The sequence below is a fragment of the Symphalangus syndactylus genome, chromosome 13 (genome assembly GCF_028878055.3).
Source record: "Symphalangus syndactylus isolate Jambi chromosome 13, NHGRI_mSymSyn1-v2.1_pri, whole genome shotgun sequence".
In the NCBI taxonomy this organism is placed as follows: Eukaryota; Metazoa; Chordata; class Mammalia; order Primates; family Hylobatidae; genus Symphalangus; species Symphalangus syndactylus.
The window spans coordinates 48,112,094-48,124,755 of record NC_072435.2 but is presented as its reverse complement, the minus strand read 5'-3'; the positions used below and the strand labels follow the sequence as shown (position 1 = coordinate 48,124,755).

Here is a 12,662-nt window from a genome sequence, read left to right as displayed (position 1 = left end):
GGTTTTCTCAACGTAAAATCATATCATCTGCAAACAGAGACAATTTGACTTCCTCTTTTTCTATTTGAATACTCATTATTTCTTTCTCTTGCCTGATTGTCCTGGCCAGAATTTCCAATACTATGTTGAATAGGAGTAGTGAGAGATGACATCCTTGTCTTGTACCAGTTTTCAAAGGGAATGCTTCCAGGTTTTGCCCATTCAGTATGACATTAACTGTGGTCTGTCATAAATACCTTTCATTATTTTGAGATATGTTCCATCAATACTTAGTTTATTGAGTGTTTTTAGCATGAATGGGGTGTTGAATTTTGTTGAAGGCCTTTTCTGCATCTATTGAGATAATCAAGTGGTTTTTGTCATGAGTTCTGTTTATGTGATGGATTACGTTTATTGATTTGTGTATGTTGAACCAGCCTTACATCCCAGGGATGAAGCTGACTGGATTGTGGTGGATAAGCTTTTTGATGTGCTGCTGGATTCGGTTTGCCAGTATTTTATTGGGGATTTTCACATCAATGTTCATCAGGGATATTGGCCTGATGTTTTATTTTTTTGTTGTGTCTCTGCCAGGTGTTGGTATTAGGATGATGCTGGCCTCATAAAATGAGTTAGGGAGGAGCCCCTCTTTCTCTATTGTTTGGAATAGTTTCAGAAGAATTGATACCAGCTCCTCTTTGTACCTGTGGTAGAATTCGGCTGTGAATCCATCTGGTCCGGGGTATTTTTTTGGCTGATAGGATATTAATTACTGCCTCAATTTCAAAACTTTTTATTGGTCTATTCAGGAATTTGACTCCTTCCTGGTTTAGTCTTGAGAGGGTGTATGTGTCCAGGAATCTATCCATTTCTTCTAGATTATCTAGTTTATTTACATAGAGGTGTTTACAGTATTATCTGATGGTAGTTTGTATTTCTGTGGGATCAGTGCCAGTATCCCCTTTATTATTTTTTATTGCATCTATTTGATTCTTCTTTTTCTTTTTTATTAGTCTGGCTAGCAGTCTATCTATTTTGTTGATCCTTTCAAAAAACCATCTCCTGAATTCATTGATTTTGTGAAGGGTCTTTTGTGTCTCTATCTACTTCAGTTCTGCTCTGATCTTAGTTATTTCTTGTCTTCTGCTAGCATTTGAATTTATTTGCTCTTGCTTCTCTAGTTCTGTTAATCGTGATTTTAGGGTGTTGATTTTAGACCTTTCCTGCTTTCTCTTGTGAGCATTTAGTGCTATAAATTTCCCTCTAAGCACTGCTTTGTCTGTGTCTCAGGGATTCTGGTATGTTGTGTCGTCGTTCTCATTGGTTTCAAAGAACTTATTTATTTCTGCCTTTATTTCATTATTTACCCAGTAGTCATTCTGGAGCAGGTTGTTCAGTTTCCATGTAGTTGTGTGGTTTTTCAGTGAGTTTCTTAATCCAGAGTTTTAATTTGATTGCACTGTGGTCTGAGAGACTGTTTGTTATGATTTCCATTATTTTGAATTTGCTGAGGAGTGTTTTACTTCCAATTATATGGTCAATTTCAGAATAAGTGGGATCTTTTCAGCATTCTTTATAGGGCATAGGCAGTGTCAGTATGCTTTTTCAAAATTTGGTTATTTTGAAAGGTTTCCCTCTTTTTATTTGGCAGTACAGATTTGCTGATGCTATTATTTGAACTTAAGGAAAAAGTAAAACAGGAAAATCCAGAAGTATATAAAAATTAAACACATGAGCTGGGTGCAGTGGCTCACCTCTGTAACCCCAGCACTTTGGGAGGCTGAGGCAGGTGGATTACCTGACATCAAGAGTTTGAGGCCAGCCTGAACAACATGGTGAAACCTCGCCTCTACTAAAAATACAAAAAAATTAGCCAGACATGGTGGTGGGTGCCTGTAATTTCAACTATTCAGGAGGCTGAGGCAGGAGAATCACTTGAACCCGGAAGGTGGAGGTTGTGTTGAATTGAGATCATGCTGCTGCACTCCTGCCTGGATGACAGAGTGATACTCCATCTCAAAGAAAAAAAAAAGTAAGATCCCTTCTCTCTCTAAAAAAATAAAAAATAAAATAAAAATAAAACACTCTTTAACATATTCTTGCTCAAGAGTCAAAAAATTTAATTTTGTTAAGAAGTCAGTAAAACCTACAGTGGTAAACAAATTTGACATAATTTCTATAAAATTCCTAATAGCACAGATTTTTAAACAGAAATATTCTTTAACATTTTAAACTTTGATTATTAACTATAGCTAGCCAAACACCCATGAAAAAGAGGAGGTAATCAACTTTCTTATTTCAAAACATATTAAAAGTTATAACAAAAGCAATGTAGTACTGACACAAAGACAGATAAACAGATGATAAATCAGAATAGAGAGCCCAGAAATGAATCTTTCTGTAAATAATGATCTTCCTCAAAGCTGCCATGAGCACACAATAGAGAAAAGATAATATCTTCAAAAATTTATGCTGAAAACTGAATATCTATACTGATAAAGCTGGATTCCTTCCTTGAACCATATGCAAAAAAATTTATATAAAATATTTAGATTAAAAAATAGCTAACAAATCTCTTTTAAAAAATGGAGAAAAGACATGACATTGGCCTTGGAATCATTTTCTTAGATGACATTAAACGCGTGAGCAACAATGAAAAGAACAGAAAAATTTAACTGAAATATACTTCAAAATTTTTGCACATCAAAAAAAAATTCAAGAGCGTGACAATGCCTCCTAGAAACTCAATGAAAATATTTGCAAATCACATGTGAGAGAAGTTAATATTCAGAATATATAAGCAACTCTTAAAACTGAAGAATAAAGTTGAATAACAGGATTTAGAAATGGAAAACTAATTAAACTAAATTTTTATCAAAAGTATAAATGGGAAGAGCATTTGAAAGGAAACAAAATTACTAATTTGTAGAGGAATGCATAAATATCACAATGAAATACAAAATGACCTCACACCCATTGGAATGGCCACTATCAATTTTTTAAGAAAACCATATCTGTTGATGATGCTATGAAAATGAAACCTATGTTGATTGTTGGTGGAAAACAAAGACACGGCCATTATTTTAAAATGTTATAAATGTTCCTCAGATAATTAAAAATAAAATTGTAATCAATTACAGCAATCTTATTTATAAATTGATTTCCAAAGTATGCAACACAGAGCCTGGAGGAGACATGTAAACATTTATGCTTATTGTACCAGAATTTACAAAAGCCAAAAGGCTGAAGTAACTTAGATGTCCCTTGATTTATAAATACATCAAAAAATTTAACATACACATACATGGAGCATTATTCAGCCTTAAAAGAGAAAATTTTGTCGCATTTTAAGATAAACTTTGAAAATATTATGTCACATGAAATAAACCAGTAACAAAATGATGAATACTACATTACTTCATTTACCTGAGATAAGTTAAATAGCCAAACTCATAAAAACAGAAAGCTGAAAGGTATTTGCCAAGGGCTGGAGAGAGGGTAAAATGGGCATTTGTTACTTAGTGGCTATTGAGTATTAGTTTTACAAGATGTAAAACTTCTAGAAGGCTTTTGCATAACCAGGTGAATATACTTTAACATGCCTGAAATCCACAGCTTTTTTTTTGACAAAGGGTCTCACTTTGTCACCCAAGCTGGTGTGCAGTGGCAAAATTATGGCTCACTTCAGCCCCAAACTCCCAGAATAAAGTACTCCTTGTCCCTTGATCTCCCAGGTTGCTGGAACCACAGGTGCAAACCATGGCTTGTTATTTTAAAATATTTTTGGATACAGCAGGTCTTTATATGTTTCCCAGGCTGACCTCAAACGTTTGGGCTCAGGTGATCCTTCTGTTTTGACCTCTCAAATTTCTGGGGTTACAGAGGTGAGACACTGCCATGCCTGGCCATAAAATGTACACTTAAATAGATTTTAGAGAATCAATTTTATGTTATCTGTTTTTACATAAATTATTTTAGAAGAAAAACTAAATGAAGAATTATAAATCTTTTCTAGAATTACCTTCAAATCACAAAAGTGTTTCTCTCACACAAAGAAAATATATATTCATTATTAAACACAGGGCGAAAATAAGATTATTTCCACAACTACTCACTTAGACAAGATAAAACAACCACTGAAAATCAGCTAAGAAAGAATATATACAAGATAAGCCATAACAAAATTGGATCATATTTATAGATAAAAACCCACAAATATATAATCTGATTGTGATAGACATATGGCTAATTTATTTCTGAATTAAACCCTACATTGACTTAAAGTGTACAAATAGAATTGCAAATTGTCTAGAATTATAATACATAAGTAAAGCAAAAAAAATTCACTGATATTAAGAAACTGACACTAAAAAGCACACATATAGAACTGCAAATAATAATAAGAGAAATGTTTACTCATAAGATCTGGTATGCAACATTGATGTACCATTACAAAAATTTGTCTAGATAACTACAATATTTGACTGTGTCTGTGTAGTCATGGAAGGCAGGTATTTTGAGTCATTGGCATGCACTGCATGACAGTAAAACTTAAGAGAAATTGCAGTATAATCATAAATAGCAGATTCTAATGATAAGCTTTTAATAGATAAGCATTAAAGAAAACTAGAAGTAAATTTCAACTTTACATATGCTGTTCTCACACAATGCATGCTACATATATTCTTTAAGAATATGTGCTATTCTTACACAAAATGAAACTGCTGTAATTTAACTTTAGAAGCAAAGAATAGTCTTACCTTGTTAAATTAAAAAAAAATGTCTTGCAGAATATAATTAAAGCCTCTGATATATAAAACAAGTATCAGGGAAGAACTTATTTTATTATTTAAACATAGGTTGAAGAAAGTGAATGGAAATCATATAATTCCTTTTTGCCTGCAGCAAACTTAAATTTATAACTAAATATTTTAGTAAATAAGGAATGCCTACTAATAGTCTAGTTTACTTCAGGCATAACGTGTAAATTCTAACATATTATCCTAAATGTCTGAATCTAAAATAACAGAGAAATTTGAAATAGAAAATACAAAGTAAAAATGTATAGGGAGAGCAACATCAGTAAAATTAAAAAAAAAAAAAGGTGACCTATTTTCTTATCCCCCGACAGCAAGAAAACTGTGAGTCAGCCCTGACAAAAATGTGTTTATGAGAGATCCAGGCATCCTGGCTCATATCTGTAATGATAGCTACATAAGGCATTCAGGTTGAAGAATTTCTTCAGGCCAAGATTTCAAGACCAGCCTGTGTTATGTAGAAAGACTTCATCTCTAAAACAGGTACCTTCAAAAGAGCTTTTAGATCCAGGGATGGAGTTGTGAAACTCTGCTAAAGCCCAGGATTGAGGAACGTTCTTTTCAGGAGACAGGCTTCCATTAAGGTGGCAAATTACCGGATTTCTGTTCTTGGCCACAAACCAAAAAATAGCCAACCCAAGTTGCTCCCACTGAGAATTCTGAACTTACCCTATAACCATTCCAAACTCCTCCCAGCCACAGCCTGGGAGAGCGCCTGCTCTTCCAGAGGCCTGGAGGAAGACGCCCATTGTAGCCATACAGTTTAATGTTTTCCTTCTGGTTCCAAGCCACAGTTCATGGCCAATTCTGCCTTGGTAGAATCTCACACAGTGACCTGGGAAGCCCCTCTCTAGTACTCAGTGAAAGGCATCCTCATCCACATCCTGATGTAAGCCCCACCATATGCAGACCTGACTGCAACAACTTCCCCTAGTGTCTGCTCTGCAGATGAAAGTCCTGAAGGATATTCAATCTGTCCAATAATAAAATGGGAATTACAACTACCCAAGCCTTTTGTAACAAGCCAACTAAAGGTAAATCCTATGCAGACGCAGCTGCTTTGTTGCGTCTACCACCTCTGTCTATTACAAATAAAGAGGGCATCCTATAAACATGGGGGCCCAACAAAAGAAGATTTTTACCTCTTGTAACCAGTTTATATAAACTTGAAGAGGTTTTCGCTCCATGAAATTTACAAAAACCAATGCAATGCAAAACTATACTGTCCCCATTGTCAATGCTTAACCCTGGAAGTACATGGCAGAAGAACTTTAACATAACCCTGGAAGTACGTGGCAGAAGAATTAGGCAAAAAAATTGTTTAAAGCCATTGAAATTGAAGACAAATAAGTAAAAAGTTGCTGTTTGCAAATCATTTAATCTTATATATTAAAAAAAAACCATAAACAGTACATTTAAGGCCAGGTGCGGTGGCTCACACTTGTAATCCCAGCACTTTGGTAGGCCGAGGCAGGCAGATCACCTGAGGTCAGGAGTTTGAAACCAGCCTGGCCAATATGGTGAAACCTTGTTTCTACTAAAAACATAAAAATTAGCCATGTGTGGTAGTGAGTGCCTGGAGTCCCAGCTACTCGGGAGTCTGAGGCAGGAGAATCACTTGAGCCAGGAAGTGGAGGTTGCAGTGAGCCAAGATCACACCACTGCACTCCAGCTTGGGTGACAGAGTGAGACTCCATCTCAAATAAAAAAAGTATTTTAGCCTAAAATGTTAGTTCTGTGCTTCAGAAATATAAATGTTCTTGTTTCACCTAAGTTGTCCCTTAAGAAATGCAATGAAAGAGACAACAACATAAAAATAATGGAGGACTTTTGTACTTTACTACAGCATTAGACATGTCATCAAGACAGAAAGTCAAACGAACAAACAAAGAAACAAAAAACAACGGACTTAAACTATACCTTAGAACAAATGGACTTAACAGAGACTTACAGAATATTCTACCCAACAACTACAGAACATACATTCTTTTCATCAGCACATAAAACATTCTTCAAGATAGACCATATCATAGGCCGAAAGACAAGTCTGATTTTTTTTTGTGTGTGAGAGAGTCTTGCTCTGTCACCAAGGCTGGAGTGCAATGGTGCAATCTCAGCTCACAGCAACCTCTGCCTCACAGGTTCAAGGGATTCTCCTACCTCAGCCTTCTGAGTAGCTGGGATTACAGGCACATGCCACCATGCCTGTCTAATTTTTGTATTTTTAGTAGCGATGGGGTTTCACCGTGTTGGCCAGGCTGGTTTTGAACTCCTGACCTCAGGTTATCCACCTGCCTTGGCCTCCCAAAGTGCTGGGATTAAAGCATGAGCCACCATGCCCAGCCCCTGAATAAATTTAAGAATATAAAAATTATATCAAGTACTGTCTTAGGCCACAGTGGAATAAAATTAGAAATCAATTCCAATAGGAACACTCAAAATCATACAAATACATGAAAATTAAACAAACTGCTCATGAATGATCATTGATTCTACAATGAAATCAAGATGGAAATTAAATAATTCTTTAAACTGAATAATAGTGACAGAACATATTAAAACATCTGGGATACAGCAAAATCAGTGCTAAGAGGAAAGTTCATAGCATTAAATACATACATCAAAAAGTTCAAAAAACCACAATAAACAACCTAAGATTACACCTCAAGGAACAAGAGAAACAAGAACAAACCAAACCCAAACCCAGCAGAAAAAAAAAAAATAACAAAATCAGAGCAGAACTAAGTAAAATTGAAATTTTAAAAAATATAAAAGATAAATAAAACAAGCTAGTTATTTGAAAAGATAAACCAAATTGATAGACTATTAGTGAGATTAACCCAGAAAGCAGAAGGAAGATCCAAATATGCTCAATTAGAAATAAAAGATCATTCATAGCTACTATGAATACATTTACATGCTCAAACTAGAAAACCTAGAGGAGTTTGATAAATTCCTGGAAATATACAACCCTTCTAGATTAAATCAGGAAGAAATAAAAACTCTGAACATGCCAATAATAAGTAGCAAGATTAAACTAGTAATAAAAAATTGCCAGCTGGGTGCAGTGGCTCATGCCTATAATCCTAGCACTTTGGTAGGACGAGGTGGGGGGATCACTTGAGGTCAGGGGTTTGAGACCAGTCTGATCAACATGGCAAAACCCCATCTCTACTAAAAATACAAAAATTAGCCAGGCATGGTGGTTTGTGCCTGTAATCCCAGCTACTTGGGAGGTTTAGACAGGAGAATCACTTAAACCCAGGAGGCAAGGTTGCAGTGAATCAACATCACACCACTGCACTCCACCCTGGGTGACAGAGCAAGACTCAAGGAAAAAAAAAAAAAAAACTGCCAACAAAAAAAGTCCAGGACAAGGTGGATTCATAGCTCAATTCTATCCGACATTCAAAGAATTGGTACCAGTCCTACTGAAACTATTCCAAAAGATAGAGAAAAAGGGAATCCTTCCTAAATTATTCTATGAAGCCAATATCACTCTAATACCAAGATCAGGAAAAGACATAATAAAAGAAAACTATACACCAATGTTCCTGATGAGCATAAATGCAAAAATCTTCCATAAAATACTAGCTAACCAAACACAGCAGCATATTAATAAGATAGTATACCATAATCGAGAACATTTTATGCTAGGGATGCAGAGATGATTTAACATAGGTAAGTCAATACATGTTATACACCAAATAAACAGAATTAAAACCAAAAATTATACAATTATCTCAATATATGCAGAAAAATCATTTGGCAAAATCCAGCATCACTTTATGATTAAAATCCTCAGCAAAATCAGGATAGAGGGAGCATATTGTAAGGTCATAAAAACCATCTACGACAGGCTGGACCTGGTCGTTCATGCCTGTAATCCCAGCACTTTGGGAGGCCGAGGCGGGCGATCACCTGAGGTTGGGAGCTCAAGACAAGCCTGACCAACATGGAGAAATCCTGTCTCTACTAAAACTACAAAATTAGCCGGGTGTGGTGGCACATACCTGTAATCCCAGATACTCGGGAAGGCTGAGGCAGGAGAATCGCTTGAACCGGGGAGGCAGAGGTTGCAGTGAGCTGAGATCGCCCCACTGTACTCCAGCCTGGGCAACAAGAGCGAAACTCTGTCTCAAAATATAAATAAATAAATAAATAAATAAATAAATATAATTGAAAAAAAAGAATTATATAGTGGACTCTGGGCACTCAGTGGGAAGGGTACGAGAGGGGGTGAGGGATGAAAGACTATACATTGGGTAGAGTGCACACTGCTTGGAAGATTGGTGCACCTAAATCTCAGAAAAGATTTAGCAACTTATCCATGTAACCAAATACTACCTGTACCCCAAAGCTATTGAAATATAATAATTTAAGACAAAAATAAAAACTCCCAAACTCCCATAAGTTTAAGTTTATATGCTTTGGCTTTTTTTTTAGAAAGAGTCTCACTCTTGTCACCCAGAATGGAGTACAGTGGCTTGATCAAGGTTCACTGCAGCCACAACCTCCTGGGCTCAGGAAATCCTCCTACTTCAGCCCCTGAACAGCTGGTACTACAGGGTCAGTCCACCATGCTAAATTAGCTGGGTGTGGTGGTGGGCGCCTGTAATCCCAGCTACTCAGGAGGCTGAGGCAGGAGAATCGCTTGAACCCGGAGGGGCAGGTTGCAGTGAGCTGAGATCATGCCATTGCACTCTAGCCTGGCAAGACTAGTCTCAAAAAAAAAAAAAAAAAAAAAAAAAAAAGCTTAAGGGGTTGTTTCAAGTTAAAAAAAAGGCTATTAAAATAAAATAGAAAAAGTAAAAAAAAATGAGCTTATAAAATATATATGAAAATCTAGAGTGTTCAAAAATGACAAATTTGATAGATTTATTTATAAGGTTTTGCTAACATTAGGTTTAGTTTTTTTGTTGTTTTGTTTTTTGAGATGGCGTTTCACTCTTGTTGCCCAGGCCGCAGTGCAATAGCCTGATCTTGGCTCACTGCAATCTCCACCTCCCAGGTTCAAATGATTCTCCTGCCTCAGCCTCCTGAGTAGCTGGGATTACAGGCACCCACCACCACGCCTGACTAACGTTCGTATTTTTAGTAGAGAAGGGGTTTCACCATGTCGACCAGGCTGGTCTTGGACTTCTGACCTCCGGTGATCCATCCGCCTCGGCCTCCCAAACTGATGGGATTAAAGGCGTAAGCCACTGCACCCGGCCTTTAGTATTGATAATACACTATTACTAAAGTAAAAATTGATTTACTCTTGAAGAAAAGTTTTATGTATTATTAACATGAGAGTAAAATATATTTGTTCACATTTCAAATACATTTAAAAAGAGAGAGAGTAAAGAAGAGAGAGAATTTTCCCATGCTCTAGGGTGGGCCGCGCTCAGCTCAGGGAGGAAGCGCTGCCTGAAAAAGCTGCAGCCTAAGCTGGCTCTCTTTCTTCATTCAGCCCAGCATCTGATCACATCTTCTGTCACTCAGGGCCTGAAGGGGCGGGGCCTTAAACATTATCCAATCAGGGATGCTGGGCTGGGAACGTCCAATCAGACACGCAGCCGGAGCGGACAGGGCGGCTTCCGGGATGTGGTCAGACCTTTGTCTCTCGCTGCAGCGGGAGGTCAATGTCTTGTCCTTATTGCTGTGTGTCCTCTGCTCCTAGAGTCCCAGCCTCTGTGGCCCTGTGACCTGCAGGTATTGGGAGATCCACACCTAAGTCGCCAGGATCCCCTGGAAGCCTAGAAATGGTGAGTGTGCTGGGTCAGACATACTGTGAGGGTGGCCGGGGCTGGTTGGAACCGGCGGGAAGTGGCTGTGGTGGGACTCAAGCCTACGCGCAGTCAGCTCCACAAGTTCTCCTTGCCTAGCTCGACCTCAGTCCCCTTCCGCCATAAGATGGCGGCTGCGCTGACCGCCGGGCCGCCAGGCGTCTTCTCTCTTCCCTGCGCTGTGTTTGTGCCCTGGCCTGGAGCCCTCCTGGGGCAGCTCTGCACCCGCAGCGCGGAGTCTCTCACAGATTGTGCAGGGACCATGGGTGGGTAGTCAGAGGAGAATCCTAACTTGGGGTGTGGGTTCATGAATGCGAAGAGCTTTGGTCCGTGAGGCTCTCAGTTCCTGTTTTCTCCTATTAAAAATTTATGGAAGTCACCGCAAAAATATTAAATAATTTAACCTAAGAGTGATTCCAAAATTGTAGAGCACCCAGCTATGGGTTGTAGTTCATGAGCTATTGAAGGGTTTTTTTTTTTTTTTTTTTTTCAGTTGTCAAATGTCCTTTATTTTCCTTTATGCTTAACTGGCTGGGCATTCCACAGCACCACTGTTGATGTCATCTATGATGTCATGAGGGTGGCGGCCATCAACATTACAGCCCACAGACTGGGCAGTCCCCAAGATCTCTTTAATGGTCCAGAGAGTTCTCTGGCTAAGGATCGGTGCCGCATCTGTCGAGCAATGTTGACGATCTCATCAAAAGTGATATTCCCACTGTGTTTAATGTTTTTCTGTTTCTTTCTGTCTCTTGGTGGTTCCTTGAGGGCTTTGATGATCAGGGCAGAGGCAGAAGGCACCACCTCAATCTGGGCCTGTCTGTTCTGATTGGTCAGTTTCACTGTAATCCTCAGGCCTTTCCAGTCACCCATTGCCTTGGCAATGTCATCACCAACCTTTTTTGGAGACAGACCCAGGGGGCCGATCTTGGGGGCCAGGGCAGAAGTGGCACCGACTTCACCTCCGGTGCACCTCAGGTATACGACTTTGATCTCGTTGGGGTCGAACTTCGGCGGCATGGTGGAGGCAGCTGGTGTCGGATGAACCCGGATTCGGGACGACCGAAGAAAGTTGCACCTTGGCCTCCTCGGAGCCGAGAGCTGAAGGGGTTTGATAGAAAGAGTTTTATAAGGTGCATAATGAAGAAAACCACATTCAATAATTGGTTAGGTACAGTTATGTAGTTTCCTGTTTGTTTGTTTGTTTGAGATAGAGTCTTGCTCTGTTGCCCAGGCTGGAGTGCAGTGGCGGAATCTTGACTCACTGGAAGCTCCACCTCCCGGATTCACGCCATTCTCCTGCCTCAGCCTCCCGAGTAGTTGGGACTACAGGCGCCCGCCACCACGCCCGGCTGATTTTTTTTTGTATTTTTAGTAGAGACGGGGTTTCACCATGTTAGCCAGGATGGTCTTGATCACCTGACCTTGTGATCCGCCCACCTCAGCCTCCCAAAGTGCTGGGATTATAGGCATGAGCCACTGCGCCTGGCATCCTGTTATTTTTATTTTTATTATTATTATTATTTTTATTTTTATTTGAGATGGAGGCTTTGTTCTGTCACCCAGGCTGGAGTGCAGTGGCACGATCTCAGCTCACTGCAAGCTCCGCCTCCCAGGTTCACGCCATTCTCCTTCCTCAGCCTCCCGAGTAGCTGCGACTGCAGGTGCCCACCACCACGCCCGGCTAATTTTTTAGTATTTTTTAGTAGAGATGGGGTTTCACCGTGTTAGCCAGGATGGTCGCGATTTCCTGACCTCGTGATCCACCCGCCTCAGCCTCCCAAAGTGCTGGGATTATAGGTGTGAGTCACGGCACCCAGCCTCATGGTTTCTTAATTTGTAACATCAAGATGGAAATTTCTTGGTTATGTAATCAGAGGTTAATTGGCAGTTTATAGTGTGTTAAGCCTGAAATTTTTTTCCCCCAATGTAGTAATTTACAAAAAATACATTTGAATTAGATTTTTTTTTTTTTTTTTTTTGAGACCAAGTCTCACTTTGTCACCCTGGCTGGAGTGCAATAGCGCCATCTGGGCTCACTGGAATCTCCGCCTCCCAGGTTCAAGTGATTCTCCTGCCTCAGCCTCCCAAGTAG

General features: G+C 39.1%; 1 protein-coding gene and 1 pseudogene across 6 annotated transcripts in view; one reads left to right on the top strand and one right to left on the bottom strand.

Moving 5' to 3' along the window:
• LOC129459381 (zinc finger protein 676-like) overlaps positions 1–12,662 on the top strand; it is a 375,112-nt gene that overhangs the window by 161,639 nt on the left and 200,811 nt on the right. For 4 of the 6 annotated variants that reach the window (XM_063616162.1, XM_063616159.1, XM_063616164.1 and 1 more), the window contains exon 1: positions 10,372–10,546. The exons of 1 other annotated variant lie outside the window; for it this stretch is intronic. Coding sequence is in view for 4 of the 5 variants with exons in the window: in XM_063616159.1 (XP_063472229.1) it covers positions 10,544–10,546 (3 nt within the window). In the remaining variant the exon portion in view is untranslated. Of the gene's footprint in view, positions 1–10,371; positions 10,547–12,662 lie in introns of those variants that run through there. One more of the 6 variants, XM_063616158.1, reaches the window with a different exon arrangement.
• On the bottom strand, positions 11,052–11,650 carry LOC129459416 (large ribosomal subunit protein uL11-like; annotated as a pseudogene).